Here is a 17723-nt window from a genome sequence, read left to right as displayed (position 1 = left end):
CAAGTTCATCCTCAGGACAACACAGGAGTTGGGAATGATTCAGCTCCTCCAGGAGCTACGGCTTCATGACGATCTCTTCCAGGGTTTTCCACACAGAACAAGGCCAGGGCCGTCTTTTCCTTCATCACCATCTCTGTGACTTGCAATTCCCTCTTGCCAGATCACCTGCTATTGACCCACTGGTGTAGCAGGTTTGAATGGTGGACCTGGTCTGCTTCAGTGTGTTGTGGGTGTTTGGTTCAAAGGTTCTGTCTGAGGTGCCGGATTCATGGATTCATCAGAATCAGAATCACTTTTATTGGCCAAGTTAAAAAAAACAAGGAATTTGTTCCTAGGTTGGTATTGCTCACTGTACAGGGGAGGGAATAATTTAGGTTAAAAAGAATAAGATGTAAAAATATACATATAGTGGTATGTGCAATATAGACAGTATATGTACAAAAATGTACAGTCGGAATACAAAATATAGTGTAGATTTGAAAAGTAGAGTATCAGTATTATTATTATTTTTTTTTTTTATTTCTTGACACTCTGACTATTTACCGTTCATCAGAGTGAAAGCCTGAGGGTAGAAACTGTTATTGTGCCTGGTGGTCTCAGCATCCAGGGCTCTGTAGCATCATCGAGAGGGGAGGGGATCAAACAGTTTGTGACCAGGGTGTGATGGGTCAACAGAGATGGTGCCTGACCATTGCCTGACCCTGGACTGATAAAGGTCCTGGATAGAAGGCAGGTCAGTCCTGACGATTCTCTCTGCTGACCCGATTGTCTGTTGCGGTCTGATCCTGTCTTGTTTGGTGGCTGATCCAAACCAGAGTGATGGCTGGGAACAGGACAGACTGAATTATTGCAGTAGAGAAGATGATCAGCAGCTCCTGTGGCAGGTTCAACTTCCTGAGCTGTCACAGGAAGTCCAACCTCTGCTGAGCTTTTTTCTGGACAGTGTCCATGTTTGAGGTCAACTTCAGGTTCTGGGAGATTTTGGTTCCCAGAAACTTGAAAGTGTCCACAGTAGACACTGTGTTGTTGAGGATGGTGAGGGGGAGAGTGTGGGTGGGCTCCTCCTGAAGTCCACTGTCATCTCCACATTCTTGAGCAGGTTCAGCTCCGGGTGGTTCAGACTGCCCCAGTGGACCAGCTGCTCCACCTCCTGTCTGAAAGCAGACTTGTCACCATTCCGGATTTGACCGATGACTAGAGCTGGGTATCACCACTGACCTCCCGATACGATACGATTTTGATCCACTAGGTCCCAAGTCCATCCGATTTCCGATACAATTCGATCCAATATACGATACAATATTTTAGTTCCAATACCAATTTTGCTTTGGTAATGGAAGAGATTCTCAAAGGACTGATGCTGTAAATTCAATTGTAAAAGTAACCCTCTAACCTGCTGCATAATTAAATATTAATATTTACATTGAGAACTGACCATTAAACAATAGTTATACAACATCATGCACTTGTTATTTAAATATATGACCATCATTCAAAACAGAAGGGCAACTTAGACTTCCACAAACCGTCAGCAGCTCAGCAGGATGACTCGCGGTGTGGCGAGCTTCAATCGCCCGCATTTGTAAAACGTGGGACATGAGGGACCAGTTACTGTCAGTGTAATGAGAGGTGATGGTCAAGTAGGAATCGTAGCTCTGCTTGTCCAGCTGTCGCAAGCGATGGCAACTCTCTCTGCCGATTTCAGTGCAGTTGTGACGTTGTTTTTAACATCTCTGTACATCTTTGAGATTGTGACTTGACTCAGTTGTTTCCGTGTCAGTAGCACATAGCGTGGCTCCAGTGTCTGGACGAGGGGTCTGAAGCCTACATTTTCTACCACACAGTATGGTCTGAGATCCTTGCAGAGAAAAATTGCAAGAGCCAAAGTGGTGTTCTCTGCACATGGAGGCGTGGATGGAAACTTCATCCCAAATGCTTTCTCTAGTGAGGGTTGTTGCAGTGACTTGTAGTTTCCTGGTTGTTGAGTGTACTCTGGGTGATGCCTAGTCAAATGGCTCCGGAGGTTAGTTGTATTTCCATTGTACTTCTACTTTGCACATTTTGCGCACAGTATTATTTTTGTCAAGTTGGGCGCAGTTTTCTTGCTTCTTAAAGCCGAAGTGCTGCCAGACATTGGCTCTTAAATTTGCCAAAGATGAAAGTTGCGCTTCCGCCATCTTGTTCTCTGATTGGAGGCACATGGCCTGGATCTCGCGAGATCTGATAATCTGACTGCAATAACGTTGCACGACATGACGCGAGACTAAGGGGCAAACAAAAACAGGTAAAATCTAATGCATTTTAAAAGATTGATACTGGGATTTATGTATCGATAATCTTTCCTACAAATGTGTATCGATAAAATATATCGGTATATAGACATTTTTAACCCACCAGTACTGATGACAGTGGTATCGTCCACAAACTTCAGGAGTTTCATTGACGGGTCCACTGAGGGGCAGTCATTTGTGTAGAGGAAGAAGAGCAGAGGGGACAGGACCCAGCCCTGGGGGGCACCAGTGCTGATGGTCCAGGTGCTTGATGTGATGCTCCCAGCCTCACCTGCTGCCTCCAGTCAGTCAGAAAACTGATGATCCACCGACATGTGGAGGTAGGCACTGTGAGTTGGGTGATCTTTTAGTGGAGGATTTTAGGGATTATCTTGTTGAAGGCTGAGCTTGGTTGTCCTTTTGTAATGGTGAGAGGTGTGAGGGGTTCTGTTCACCTCTGCAGCAGAAGCTGTTTAGGCTGTCAGCCAGTCTGGGGTTCTCTACAGGGTGGGGGGGGGGGATGGACTCCTGTAGTCTGTTAGTTGCTGCAGGCTTTTTTAGTTTCTCACTGTAGCTCCTCTTGGCTACTTTGATCGCCTGGGTCACCTGGTTCACCTGGTTCCTTGCTTACCTGTACAGGGCCTTGTCCCAACTTCTGTAGGCCTCCTCTTTGGCCTGACGCAGCTCCCTGAGATTAGCAGTGAACCACGATTCATTGTTGGATATGCAGAAGTACTTGGTCTGCACACGCATGGGCTGTGCTCACTGAGCCAGGTTTCAGTGAAACACAGGGTGATGGATCTGCTAATGTCTGTTAGACCTGTCTTCACCAGGCTACCAGAATCAGCACAAGAGGAGACAAAGTGTCCACACACACGGAGCTCAAGGTTTAACAAACGAGGTTTATTAGTGTACAGTGGTCGAGGTTTCTCTGAGACACAACAAACAAGTGGAATGCTAATAAAACGCGCAGGGCGCAAAAAAATAAAATTTGGAAAAACACTGAAACTAAACGCGGGCAGCACTATAAGCTGAAGGAACGATAACAAAAGGCGACCATCAGACTAACTCAGGGGTGAAAATAAATCAAGGCTGAGGAATCAGCGAGCCAAATAGAATGGAACGGAAATCTAAGGAAATCAAAAGGTCAGCACTCTGCTGCTATAATCCGACAAATAGCTTTAACAAAAATACCACAGAAATACTGGGTCTTCTGGCACACCTTAGTGGCTCAGGAAAAAGTGGAGCAAAATCACATTTAAAAAAGTAACACTCAACGAGGAGGTCTTTCTACTCAGACTAGAAAAGTAACAATGAGAAAAAACTAGAAAACAGCGACGAGACAGCAAACTCCAAAAAAACTTACAAAATGCACAGAAGGTGAGCAGGTCAAGACAACGGATGCTATTCACTATTCCGGCACATGGAAACAACCAGCTCGGACTTAAATACCCAGGGGGGGTAATCAGGGAATGGATTCAGCTGGTGTTTCCTGTGTGCCGCAGAGTGACTGACAAAGGGAGCAGCCAATCACCAACCAACAGGGGCGGAGCTTGGAACTGGGTAGAGAGAGGGAAATGGCACATGTATGTTGGATCATAACAATGTCCCCATTTTTGGAGCTGAGAAGCAGCAACTCATCCATTTTGTTTGCCGTGGAGTGGATATTCACCAGTTGTGTAGACGGTAGCGGTGCGCACGTCCTCGCTGTTTAAACCTGACGAGCGCTCCTGCGTGCTTCCCCTGTCACTTTGGCAAATCCCATGGACAACTACTGCACCTTAGACCAAAATCTCTGAAAAACTCTCTGGGTCGGTGAAGACTGAGGTGAAAGTTTCAGAAGTGGACTGTCTGATACCCCTTTCACACTGAAGCACGTGTGTCAAAGCAGGTTTTTGTTCCCGTGTTTTCTCAGCATTAGGGGAAATGGATGGATGGAATTTTGTTCATAAATATATTTTCAATCAAATTATTTGCTTTTTTTTTGCAGTACTCTTTGTTTCAAAACAATTTTGACTTGTTTTACTTTCCAAAAAATCTTTGGGTTTTCAACCTTTTGGGAATCACTGCTTTAGGCCGCCACTGCTAGAATCAGATAATGGTCTTGATGATGATAAAAACCAGAGATTCCAGTTGTGTTCCCTGATTTCCACGTGGGATACTAGATGGTTTAGGGAGAAACGAGGGGGAACAACATTTCCCATCTTCAATAATCACATGAATTATTTCAAAGAGGATAAATTCCTTGTAATTCTACATTGTCTCTCTTATTCTCAGGTTTTTGCTAGTTAACATGTCAGAGGCATGAACAGGTGAGTTCATGTTAGCATGAATTCATTCTCATCATGAATCTGCCTCTTGGTGTCTTTTTCAGAGTCTGTCAGGCTGGTGGACGGGTCGAACCTTTGCTCTGGCAGACTGGAGGTGAAATCTAACCAGCTGTGGTCCTCAGTGTGTGAAGGTGACTTTGACATGCAGGATGCAGAGGTGCTGTGTGGAGAGCTGAGATGTGGGCCACCTTCAGTCCTGGAGGGGGGACTTTTTGGAACAGCAGAGTCTCCATTCTGGGCTCAGGCGTTCCAGTGTGAGGGTCATGAATCTTCCCTCCTGGACTGTGGACTCTCAGGGTCTGGAAACACCTGCTCACCTGGCAGATCAGTTGGACTCATCTGTTCAGGTGGAGCTTTGGTTCAGGTCCTCCTCAGTCCTGTTGCATAGTCATGTATTAATGATCCTCTTGTCTCTGTTCAGACCCTGATGATGTCAAGTTGGTGGGAGGAGCAAACCACTGTGCTGGTAGACTGGAGGTGAAACACCTGGGAGAGTGGAGAGCAGCAGAGACAGGCTGGTCCTGGACCCTGAAGGAAACAGCTGTGATATGTAGACGGTTGGACTGTGGTTCTGCTGTCTCAACACAGGAGAGAGACGAGTCCTCAGAACGACTCATGTGGTCCATCAACTCTTGGTGTGTTCAGTCTACATCAACACTGAAGGAGTGTGTGAGTTCATGGAACTCTCCTGGTTCCACCATCCTGGAAATCACCTGCTCAGGTAACATTATTGACACTAACAGTCATGTGACTGTGATCCAGGACAAGTAGACTTTGGTTGTTTACATGCACACAAACATTCCTCTGTTATTCTGACAATGATGATATTCCATTTTTTAACATTTATGTAGTCAGAGGAAACTCACTGAGAGTGACTCACTTTTGCAGCAGCACCCTGATCACATTCACAGTCATTGAACACAAGCTGCTCCGTACTGCCTCAGAGAGCCTTGCTCAGGGGCGCCTCGGTGGTGTTAATGAGGGTGGCTGCTTCCTGCTCCAAGTCCAGAGGATTGAACTGGGCGGGGCTGGAACCTATCCCAGCTGACTTTTTATACAAATAAAATTGACTTGCCTTGATTTATGTGAGCATAGCCTTTGCCTCAACATACACAGAATAAAATTCACGCAAAACACAGAACACGACATCAAACAAATCAACGACAGACGACCTTGTTCTCATTCCAACTCGGTGCTTCAAAGTCTTTAAATGATTCCTACATGTCAGGAAAACACTGTTTAACCTCTCTTTGTTCCGTGCAGGCATCCATTTGCTGACTTGGATGTGGAAAACCAAAACTTCACCAGAAGCGTTTAAAGAAAAATGCCTCTACCAAAAAAGCCTAAAGAAAATAAAAGCTCACAGAGTTTAACCTCAATAACAGACCATCAGATTCATTTACACTCCTTCTTCCTGCCAGTCCTGATGATTGAACCGACCACCCTCCCATCACAAGTTCACTTCTCTATGGGGTCAGGATGCTGATGCAAACCAGAGATTCCAGTTGTGTTCTCTGATTTAGAAATGTGGGATATTAGATGGAGGGGCGGCATGGCTCAGAGGTAGTGTGGCAGTCTGGCAACCATAGGGTCACTGGTTTGATCCTTCCTCCCCCCAGTGGCCATGTCAAAGTATCTTTGAGCAAGACACAGCCCCTAATTTCTCCTGATGGCCCTGCAACAGACTGGCGACCGAACCAGGGTGAACCCCGCCTCTCACCCAATGTCGGCTGTGATAAGCTCCACCCCCTCCCCACCGCACGTGACCCTTTTCGGATAAGTGGTATACAAAACAGATGGCTGGATATTAGATGGTTCAGGAAGGAACAAGCAGGAATAATTTCTCCCAGCTACGATGATCTCATGAATGATTTCAAGCAGGATAAATTCCTTGGAAATCTATGCATTCCTGTCTCATTGACAGGGTTTGCTAGTTAACATGTCAGAGGCATGAACAGGGGAGTTCATGTTAACATGAATTCATTCTCATCATGAATCTGCCTCTTGGTGTCTTTTTCAGAGTCTGTCAGGCTGGTGGACGGGTCGAACCTTTGCTCTGGCAGACTGGAGGTGAAATCTAACCAGCTGTGGTCCTCAGTGTGTGAAGGTGACTTTGACATGCAGGATGCAGAGGTGCTGTGTGGAGAGCTGAGATGTGGGCCACCTTCAGTCCTGGAGGGGGGGCTTTTTGGAACAGCAGAGTCTCCATTCTGGGCTCAGGCGTTCCAGTGTGAGGGCCATGAATCTTCCCTCCTGGACTGTGGACTCTCAGGGTCTGGAAACACCTGCTCACCTGGCAGATTGGTTGGACTCATCTGTTCAGGTGGAGCTTTGGTTCAGGTCCTCCTCCGTCCTGTTGCATATTCATGTATTAATGATCCTCTTGTCTCTGCTCAGATGCTGATGATGTCAGGTTGGTGGGAGGAGCAAACCACTGTGCTGGTAGACTGGAGGTGAAACACCTGGGAGAGTGGAGAGCAGCAGAGACAGGCTGGTCCTGGACCGTGAAGGAAACAGCTGTGATATGTAGATGGTTGGACTGTGGTTCTGCTGTCTCAACACAGAAGAGAGACGAGTCCTCAGAACGACTCATGTGGTTCATCAACTCTGATTGTGTTCAGTCTACATCAACACTGAAGGAGTGTGTGAGATCATTGAACTCTCCTGGTTCCACCATCCTGGAAATCACCTGCTCAGGTAACATTATTGACACTAACAGTCATGTGACTGTGATCCAGGACAAGTAGACTTTGGTTGTTGACGTGCACACAAACATTCCTCTTTTATTCTGACAATGATGATATTCCATTTTTTTTAACCTTCATCTCCCCAGAGGAAACTCACTGAGTGACTCTCATTTGCAGCAGCACTCTTATAATGTTCACAAAAACATAACACAAGCTGCTCAGTACAGCCACTGAGGGCCTTGCTCAAGGGCAACTTGGTGGTGGTAATGAGGGAGGCAGCAGTGCTGCTTGTCACTAAATCCTGGTGAGACAAAGGTGAAGTGTGCTGATGTTTCCAGAAGCCTTTTTATCCTGGTCAGCTTTCAGTTGTATTTTAACAATTTACTGTCTCTGTTTCATCCTTGTCTTCAGAAAAAGAAACCCGTAAGAGCTGAATGACAGATCAGTGAAATAAAATTACCTCTTGAAAACAAATTTTAAACTTCAGATGTGCAACATGAACAGACACAAAAATTAGTCACAAAATAGGTCATGTTCACCCATCGCGTGCACATGTGGCGAGGTAGAAAAGCTAACATGACTGAGGAACAGTTGTGAGAGAAGCTCATGTTAGCATGGTCTCTCACACACTGTCAAGTTCGCTGATGCACATAAATTGATGAATGAACCACAGAATAAATCCAGCCAGGAGCTTCAGTGTCTTTAATGGGATCAGTACATCTCAGGAAAACCCTGTTTGACCTTGCTTCTCCCTGTGCAGGTGTGGCGAGGGGGAGGTGAGTAGGTTACTGTGTTAAAAGCAGGGGGACCAAGTGTAACTAAAGAGGGAACGATAACACTACCTGGGGACCTGCACCCCAGGAAGTAAAGCACAGAAATTAAACCAGTGTAGCAAAACATAAGGGCACAGGGTCGAGAGACTGAAGCAGAGGCAGGAAGTAACTTTAATTTAAATAACAGAAAACTAATATCAGTGGGCTGGGGCCCCAGTAGGAGGCAGACTACTACGAATGTGACCCTTCCCACTGGCCTGGCGTGCAACACACGAATCACTACACAACATGCACTAAAGGTGCCCCAGTGCCTACTTGCATGCGACGGGAGTGAGTCCTCACCACGATGACTAGCCTCCTACCTGACGACCCCCAGGCCACACTGAAAGTCAAAGAGAACTCCCTGATAGAAAAGCAGAAGAAAGTTAACAAGACCAACAACCCAATTGATGGACAATCTCAACAACCTCACAGAAAAGCACTCCAAGTATAGAAACCTAACCCTGGACCATAACAAATCAGAAACTACCAGAAAGCAAAAATGGCCAAAGTCAAAGCAGTCAAAGCAAGAAACAGAAGGGCCAAAAGAAAACACGAGTCCACTAAAAGAAAATAAATCTTAACTACAACAAAACAGAACAGCAGCAGGGATCCGATAAAACAAAAAAGCAGAGATTAGTTAAAAGAAAACTTGGAGTTAAATAAACAGATATGATGGGGGCCCTACCCACCACCACCTGTGGAGGCAACCAGCCAGGGACTGAAACACACCAGGCTGGGCCTCTTATTCTGCACCTGGGGTCAATGGGAGGAGCGAGGGGAGGAGCTGAGGTGGGCTGCGTTCACAACTCCAACTGAGGTTCACTACAAAGGCATCAAATTGAAACCTCAAATACTGAAAATTGCCTTAACAAAATAAAAGCCCACAACAATTTGATCTCAGAAACAGACCAACATTAGAGTCATTCATAGTGCTTCTTCCTTCAAGTCCTGAGGAGTGAACCAGCAACCCTTCCCAATTTTCTTTCCTTTTAGCCACCAATGCTTGAATTTGACAAGGGTCAAGGTGATGATGAAAACCAGAGATTCCAGTTGTGCTCTCTGATTTACACATGTGGGATATTAGATGATATTAGATCATATGAATTATTTCAAGGAGGATAAATTCCTTGGAAAGCGATGTTTTCCTGTCTCATTCTCAGGTTTTTGCTAGTTCACATGTCAGAGGCATGAACTAACTTCGAGTACAACTGCAAGGAACCTTGGGGTCATTTTTGACCAGGACCTTTCCTTCAGCTCCCACATAAAGCATGTGACTAGGACCGCCTTCTTCCATCTGCGAAGTATCGCTAAGATTAGGAATATCCTTTCCCAGAGTGATGCTGAAAAACTGGTGCATGCATTTATCACTTCTCGGCTGGACTACTGCAACTCTCTCCTGTCAGGATGTCCTAAATACTCTCTAAAGAGTCTCCAGCTGGTCCAGAACGCTGCAGCGAGGGTTTTGACGGGAGTTAAGAAGAGAGAACACATCTCTCCCACTTTAGCTTCTCTCCACTGGCTTCCTGTAGGATCTAGAATCGACTTCAAAGTCCTTCTGCTAACTTATAAGGCTCTCAATGATAAAGCTACATCCTATTTGAAAGAGCTCATTAGTCCCTACTGTCCGACCAGAGCACTCCGCTCCCAGAATGCAGGTGTTTTAGTGATTCCCAGTATCAATAAAAACAGACTGGGAGGTAGAGCCTTTAGTTACCGGGCTCCTTTACTGTGGAACCAGCTCTCTCCATGGGTCAGAGAGGCAGACACTTTAACTACGTTCAAGTCCAGGCTTAAGACCTTCCTCTATGACAGAGCCTTCAGTTAGGACTGGTTCAGGTAGCTCTGAACCATTGATAGCTATGCTGCTACAGGCTTAGACTGCTGGGGGACACATCAGGTTACATGGAGCCCTTCCCTCCTCTCCTCTCCTCTCCTCTCCCCCTCTCTCCTCCTCTCCTCCCTGCACATTTTTGGAACTGTCATTACCACTACTTGTTGCACTTTGTAGTTTGGCCTTGGTGTCTCGCAGTCTCTCTGTGTTTCCACAGATCCACCAGAGCCCCAACCGCCGCCTGCATCGCCCCCCCCCCCCCCCTTATCCCCTACTGTTACACCGGCCTGCGCTCCCCTTCCATGAACCAGTCTGCCATCCAGTCCCCCATCAAGCTGGCTTGCTCTCCCTGCCTCCCCTACCAGAAGCTTCCTTCTTCAGCTGTTATTAACATTTCCGTGTTTCCCACATTTTGTATTGTAAACTGTTTTCTTGTCTGTAACAACATCTACTGCACGTCTGTCCTCCTGGTGAGGGATCCCTCCTCTGTTGCTCACCCTGAGGTTTCTCTGATTTTTTCCTGTTAAAGGTTTTCTATGGAGTTTTTCCTCAGTCGATGTGAGGGTCAAAGGACAGAGGATGTTGTTATGATGCCATGAAGCCTGGAGACAAACTGTTGGTGAAAACAGGCTCTACAAATAAAATTACCTTACCTTGCCTTGCCATGAACAGGTGAGTTCATGTTAACATGAATTCATTCTCATCATGAATCTGCCTCTTGGTGTCTTTTTCAGAGTCTGTCAGGCTGGTGGACGGGTCGAACCTTTGCTCTGGCAGACTGGAGGTGAAATCTAACCAGCTGTGGTCCTCGGTGTGTGAAGGTGACTTTGACATGCAGGATGCAGAGGTGCTGTGTGGAGAGCTGAGATGTGGGACACCTTCAGTCCTGGAGGGGGGGCTTTTTGGTCCAGCAGAGTCTCCATTCTGGGCTCAGGAGTTCCAGTGTGAGGGTCATGAATCTTCCCTCCTGGACTGTGGACTCTCAGGGTCTGGAAACACCTGCTCACCAGGCAGATCAGTTGGACTCATCTGCTCAGGTGGAGCTTTGGTTCAGGTCCTCCTCAGTCCTGTTCCATAGTCATGTGTTAATGATCCTCTTGTCTCTGTTCAGATGCTGATGATGTCAGGTTGGTGGGAGGAGCAAACCACTGTGCTGGTAGACTGGAGGTGAAACACCTGGGAGAGTGGAGAGCAGCAGAGACAGACACGTCCTGGACCCTGAAGGAAACAGCTGTGATATGTAGATGGCTGGACTGTGGTTCTGCTGTCTCAACACAGGAGAGAGACGAGTCCTCAGAACGACTCATGTGGTCCATCAACTCTGATTGTGTTCAGTCTACATCAACACTGAAGGAGTGTGTGAGATCATGGAACTCTTCTCGTTCCACCATCCTGGAAATCACCTGCTCAGGTAACATTATTGACACTAACAGTCATGTGACTGTGATCCAGGACAAGTAGACTTTGGTTGTTGACGTGCACACAAATATTCCTCTGTTATTCTGACAATGATGATATTCTGAATTTGACGAGGGTCATGATGATGATGGGAACCAGAGATTCCAAATGTCCATCCATCCATCCATTGTCTTCCGCTTATTCCTGTCGGGTCGCGGGGGGTGGAGCCTATCCCAGCAGCTACGGGCAAGAGGCGGGGTTCACAGTTCGCCAGTCCATCGCAGGGCCAACACATAGAGACAACCAACCATTCGCTCTCACATTCACACCGACAGTCAGTTTAGAGTATCAATCAGCCTCGTCCCCTCTTGATGTCTTTGGACTGTGGGAGGAAGCCGGAGTACCAGAGAGAACCCACACAGGAACAGGGAGAACATGCAGACTCCACACAGAAAGATCCCGTGCCCGAGCTGGGACTGGAACCCGGAACCTTCTTGCTGTGAGGTGACAGTGCTAAACCATGACCACCGTGCCGCCTGATTCCAGATGTGCTTAACATTAATTACTCCATGACTCAAATCCCCTGTTGCAGTTCTCTCACGGAACAATGCTTGAACAAAAGAGAGTCATGAAAAAATGAGCAGAGAGACCAGGGTCTTTGTGTGTGGGTGTGGGTGAAGCCTAAACAAATAATAACAAGAGGAAGGTGTGTGAGTGGTGGAATGCTCCAGGACAGAGTGATGTTCCCTATAAACAGAAGCACTGGACTCAGTCAGAATCTCAAAGCAGCTCTGACAAGATCATTATAATGAACATTCTTTGTACCATCCTGAGTTGTAGCAGCGTTCTTTGGACATGAATCCAGCAAATTCAGAACCTGCATCTCAAATCTGGGTGGCAGATCCATAAATATTCCAGCCCTTAGTCTTGATCCAGTGATTGATTGTCTCCACTTCTGTCACCTCCATGCGCCGTCACCATTTCAGTAAGAAGATGGACTGTCATGGTGGATGAGGTCAGAGCAGCACCTGCAGCTTTGACAGCTGACATTTTGTCGCTCTTTGGTTTAAAAGACAAATCAGCAAGTAACAAGGCAGATGAAATAAGTGCTGTTTGCAGACTTTGTCAGACTGTGATGAAGATTTTTGAGGAACACAACCAACGATAGTTTGGATTCAGTTGAGTTATCAATGAAATGTGCTCATATTATTAAGCTTCCCAGATGAATTTGAAGCAAATTACATTCTTGGTTCTTGTGATTCCAATGAGGTTAAGCAGGATGAGTAGCTGAGAAAATGGGTGACTCTTATAATAATGATGATTTCCTGATGTCTCCACAGAGTCTGTCAGGCTGGTGGGGGGGTCCAGTCTGTGCTCAGGCAGACTGGAGGTGAAGTCTAACCAGTCGTGGTCCTCTGTGTATGAGGAGGATTTTTGCCTGCAGGATGCAGAGGTGGTGTGTAGAGAGTTGGGGTGTGGGGCTCCGTCCCTCCTCCAGGGGGGCCCGTATACAGACATGGAGACCCCAGTCATGGCAGGAAAGTTCCAGTGTGGTGGAGATGAATCTGCTCTGCTAAACTGTGGAAGGTCTGGCTCAGTGATGAAGACCTGCTTACCTGGGAAAAGCGTTGGCCTCGTCTGCTCAGGTGAAGGTCATGGATCTGCTTCATCTCACTGCTTCACTTCTACCACTCATGATTCCTGTGTCTGCTCAGAGCCTGATGGAGTCAGGATGGTGGGAGAGCCCAGTCGCTGTGCTGGAACCCTGGAGATCAAACACCGGGGAGAGTGGAGACCAGCGGCCCCTGGGGGTTCTGAATGGGTCCACCAGTCTGCCTCTGCAGTGTGTAGACAGATGAATTGTGGCTCTGCTGCTTTAACAAATGAAAGGCGGGACTCACTATCCAGGTCTGTGTGGTGGATCAGGTCTTCTTGTGTCCAGTCAGCATCTGGACTGCGGGAGTGTGTACTGGAGACTGATAAAGTCCATAGTGATACCAGGCTGATGGTGGTGTGTTCAGGTAAAACTGGACATTCCAAACAAGCTGCTGCTTCCTCAGTGACACCAGCACTTCTGCTGAGTCAGCCTTTCCTCTGCCCCCCCCTCCACAGATTTGCTGGTCCAGCCAAACATCTCCTTCTCTGCCTTCACTGACGGCGTCTCTGAGGTGAGGCAGCAGGAGACTCTGCTGCTCCGGGGCTCCAACTTCACCATCAGTTGCTCTGTTGAACCACAGTACCCAGGAGGCGTGTTCCAGCTCATCTTCTCCACCTCCAGCACAGCACAGAACTACACCCTACCAGCGCTCAATCACTCCGCCCGGTTCCTGTTCTCAGCAGCAGACCACACCCACCGAGGGGACTACAGATGTGTTTATCACCTGTCCCATGTTTTCCCCCATCACTTCTCCTCTGAGAGCCAGGAGCTCCACCTCATCATAGCAGGTGACAACAGGACGAGCTGGAGTCAGACAGAGGAATGTGACCCTGACTACATTTACATGCGCTTTCTACTCCTCTGTTCTCCTGCTTCTTGTTTTCATCCTGAAAATGACAACATTCTGATGAAGCTGTAAACATGACTATGGAAAATAGTCTAGCTGGCTAATTCTAACTAGCTAGGCTAGTCTGAGAGATGAAGGGCGGAGCTAAAGTTCACTGTCATTTGTTTGTCTCCTGTCCAGTTAAAGTGTCTCACACTGTGAGACTCAACAGTTTTAATTCCTCCTGAAGTTCATTCATGATAGAAAAGCCTCAAACCCAAATAATATTGGTCTATCCTACGTTTTCATTGAGAAATGCTCAGTTCTGAAAACCCACCCAGAATAAACTCTTCATAGAATCCTGATTAAATCTGGACTGTTGTCATTTTCAGAATAATAGTGGAACGATGGCGTAGGTGTAGAAGTAGTCTGTTAAATGAATCCACCAACCTTCTGGGAAATCTGCTTCTTGTCCATCATCCCCAGAACCAGACAAGGAGATAGAGACCCTTCTCTAGGGAGCTGAGACCCACGCTAGTTAGCTTAGCACATTGAATAGTAGTGGGTGGGAAGTGTTAGCTCATTGTGATTTTCCCTTCCAGTCTCCAGAAACATTTGTGAGTCCTATCATTTGCTCACGTGCAGGTCCCACTTCAAACTCAGTGTCTAAACTCACCTGACAGGAAGTGATCTCGTTGCAAGAGGCCCCAGACTTGAACTGATAGTTGGAACAAACAGGAAACAAAGAGAGAGAGGAAACTGCATGAGGTTCAACACATGTTGGAGAAAATCAAACCAAGTGTGTTGTAATTACATGTTCTGTGTGTCCATGAGGGAGCTGAGACCAGCAGACCACAAGTTAGCTTAGCATAATGAATGGTAGTGAGTGGGAAGTGTTAGCATCAACTACCTCAGGATCAGGATGTTGGTTTGTCCTGCAGTCCTCCTCCTCCTCCTCCTCTCTTCCAAAGTCGGCCATGATCAGTAGCAGCAGTCGCTCTCCTGCTCCAACAAACATTTGGTTTTGGTGGCTGAAATTTCAGGCGCTGTGCCAAATCACTGCGCCCAGTCAGGAAAGTAGTCCCGGCTATGTGTGTGATTCTAAAATTAGAATGTCTGACAAAAGTGACACACAACCCCAGATATATTCATGCAGGTGTAGCTCCAGACTGAGGGACAATGAAGAGACAAACGATGGATGAACGTCTTCTCAAGGCCAGCGCCGTTTGATTTCTGATGCTTCGTTGGGCCTGTGGGAAAAATCTCTCAGCCTAAGCCACGTAGGAGTTAGAGCTCCGCCTACTGGTCGGGTGGAATAAATTCTCACTGTTCAAGTCAGTGTCGTGAGTTCAGCTCTCAATGTGATATCTTCAAAATAAAAGATGGGGGGTCACTGTTTGATGTTAAAACACAACATTTTCTGTCTGTTTTATATTAAAACATTTATGGTCTTTTTTTTCATCCCTTACACAGCAACCATTGTTTGGGACTTTTATGCTAACACTTCCCACCCCCTACCATGCATTGTGCTAAGCTGACTAGCATGAGTCTCAGCTCCTAGAGAAGGGTCTCCATCTTCTAGTCTGGCCCTGGGGATGATGGACAATCAGAGACTTCTCCTAAAAGTTAGCGTGTTCCTTAACATGCAGCCTTCCATCAAGAATCTTCAACCATCAACATGTCTGTGGTGGTCAGTGGTGATGTCATCGATCAAATGTGATGACTTTAAATGTTTTTCAGTGCCTACAAGTGATTTCATCATCAGAGCGTTCATCCACCATCTGATCCTGGGGTTAAGTGCTGTCTTCTTCTACCGCTACTTCAAGGTAACACGACGTAGCTTCGTAGTTCTTGGCTATGAGCAGTTGTTTCAGCAGGAACTGGAGGTGTGAGCTGTCATGTCTTCCAGGCCAAAAAGGAGCGGCGGGCAGGACACCAGGAGAACATTGAACTCAACGCTGGTGATGCTACAGAGGAAGGCTTGGTTGATGAGGAGGCTGGAGTTCACCATGAAGACACCACGGACGTGTGACTGCAGCGCCGCCACAACTGAGCTCCAGGCTTCTTCTGTTTTCACCGTGATGATGTTTAAAGCAACAGGAGAGCTCCTCATTGCAGTCTTGTGGTTCTCTCGTGTTTTCCTGATCGTCCATCTCTGTTCTCAAGGTCAAGTCTCAGTTCTGGCCTGTTTGAACAAAAAGATCAAAGATTATTTATTGAAGGTCCCTGAAATGAGAACTCCATGTTCTCAGTTCTGATCCTGCATCTCTGTGGTCATGGCTCATTTATCTCTCCATACATGACAAACCAGAAACATCCCTTTTCCAGTATTTGTACATCAAACTCCCTGTTTTCCTTTTGTTTCTTCCTGTTAAAACAATTCAAACATTTGGGGACTCATCCTTCCCTCAGTGGTGTCGACTCATTTTCCATCCAATGAAAACGTCTCCTCAGATTTGGATGCCCCTCCCCCATCCACCACGTGATCCACTGTGGATCCAAAATACTTTTTTCCCATAAACATCCAACAAGAAGTGGCTGTAAAACATTGGATTCATTGTTTTAGTCTCTACAGCCCAAAGTGACTCGTTTCACTGACAGAATAAAACTGATGGAAAGTCTGAAGGGATCATGATTCCATTTTTGTACCCACTTTTGTTAGCAGCAAGCTAACCTCAAGTAGCCAGAGCAGGTCAAGTGAACATGTTCTGCTGTGCGGGGGTGCATTCACTGCTTCTGGCTCATGAGGAGGTCACATCCTGTCACATGACCCATGAGGACAGAGGTTCTGTTCATCATCAGAACTGTTGAGGAGCCGTCTGAGCACATTTTGTTCAAAAATAATCACAACTTGATATGTTGAACTTTTTATTTCTCCTCCATCAATCTCATCTCCACTTGTTTGTGTTGTATTTGATGTCATCTTCTTCTGGTGGTGATGGTGAGAAGAGAACATGAAGAATAATGTGTTGCTACGACGACAGAGGACCTGACCTGACACCTCTGCAGTCAGGTGAGGAAGTCCTGATCTCTCAGTACTGTGGTGGTTATCAGCAAACAAGTTCCCATCTAGCAGCATAGCAGACATCAGCTCATGGTCCAATACTGGGCCTGCTACTGATGAGTAGTGTTCATTTTTACAGGGAACATTTGAAGGCACCAAATGAGGGAAACAAAATGAAGTCCAGTTTGATGCTGGAAAACCACTTCTTTGACAAAATTGTGGTTTTAGTCAAGAAATGACAGTTTTTCATGAAACCAACCTTCATTCAGGTGTTGGTGAAAAAATAACAGATTCACTGACAACAAATCTTTTCAAATGAAAACAGACCCCTTGGTCTTTGTCCTGATGAGATCTGATGTTCAACTGTGTTGGTCTCTGAGCCTCAGCACCCCTGCCTATTGGAAGGTGTATTCTGTCCAAGTAGAGCTCATCATGTGTTCATCTGACCAAAATAAAAATGGATGAAAATGTCAAGAACCTCCCTCCCAGTGGGATTTCTTCCAGTGAAACAACTCTGGAACATTGAGAGGTTTCTTCCACTCTCAGTCCTGTCTTCTTAGCAGCTTTGCTCTCTCTCACTGCTGTTGAGTGTGGAGAGATTTTGTTGATGTGACACCTGTGAGACAGAGACTGCTGTTCTTCTTTATGATGTCATGACCTGATTTCTGGAGTGAAAGTATTTAGTGTGATGTCATAATGAGCACCATGATTTTCTACTATTTTTGGTATGAGTTTCATTGTTTCACCTGTACATGCGTAGTTGCACCAGAAGGGGGCAGTTGAGCTCAGAGTGCTTGGTGACATGAAAAATGTGTAAAAAAAAAGTGTTCTATTTTTGCGGTGGTTCTGCTGATGCTTCCAGTTCTTGCCAGTGCTGAAGTAATAAAAGAAGGTGTTCTCCTCCA

At 46.4% G+C, this 17723-nt stretch overlaps 2 protein-coding genes across 10 annotated transcripts in view; both read left to right on the top strand.

Annotated features, from left to right (window-relative positions):
• Positions 1–10749, top strand: part of LOC147238496 (scavenger receptor cysteine-rich type 1 protein M130-like) — a 25633-nt gene extending 14884 nt beyond the window's left edge. For 8 of the 9 annotated variants that reach the window (XM_086197224.1, XM_086197223.1, XM_086197219.1 and 5 more), the window contains 5 exons: positions 4645–4947; positions 5022–5321; positions 6621–6923; positions 6998–7297; positions 10463–10749. In XM_086197224.1, the coding sequence (XP_086053350.1) occupies positions 4645–4947; positions 5022–5321; positions 6621–6923; positions 6998–7297; positions 10463–10524 (1268 nt within the window). In that variant the 3' untranslated portion in view covers positions 10525–10749. Of the gene's footprint in view, positions 1–4644; positions 4948–5021; positions 5322–6620; positions 6924–6997; positions 7298–9262; positions 9395–10462 lie in introns of those variants that run through there. The other variant, XM_086197225.1, reaches the window with a different exon arrangement.
• Positions 10414–17723, top strand: LOC147238495 (CD5 antigen-like). Its single transcript, XM_086197231.1, has 8 exons — positions 10414–10548; positions 10668–10970; positions 11045–11344; positions 12672–12977; positions 13047–13352; positions 13444–13776; positions 15555–15640; positions 15724–17723. The coding sequence occupies exons 2-8, from the start codon at positions 10766–10768 to the stop codon at positions 15844–15846; spliced, it is 1659 nt and encodes a 552-aa protein (XP_086053357.1). The 5' UTR covers positions 10414–10548; positions 10668–10765; the 3' UTR covers positions 15847–17723.

The sequence above is a fragment of the Aulostomus chinensis genome, chromosome 24 (assembly GCF_037954235.1).
Source record: "Aulostomus chinensis isolate RoL2024-O1b breed Wild chromosome 24, RoL_Achi_v1.0, whole genome shotgun sequence".
NCBI classification, from domain to species: domain Eukaryota; kingdom Metazoa; phylum Chordata; class Actinopteri; order Syngnathiformes; family Aulostomidae; genus Aulostomus; species Aulostomus chinensis.
Note: the sequence above shows the minus strand (reverse complement) of the source record. Positions and strands in the feature narration are given on the sequence as shown.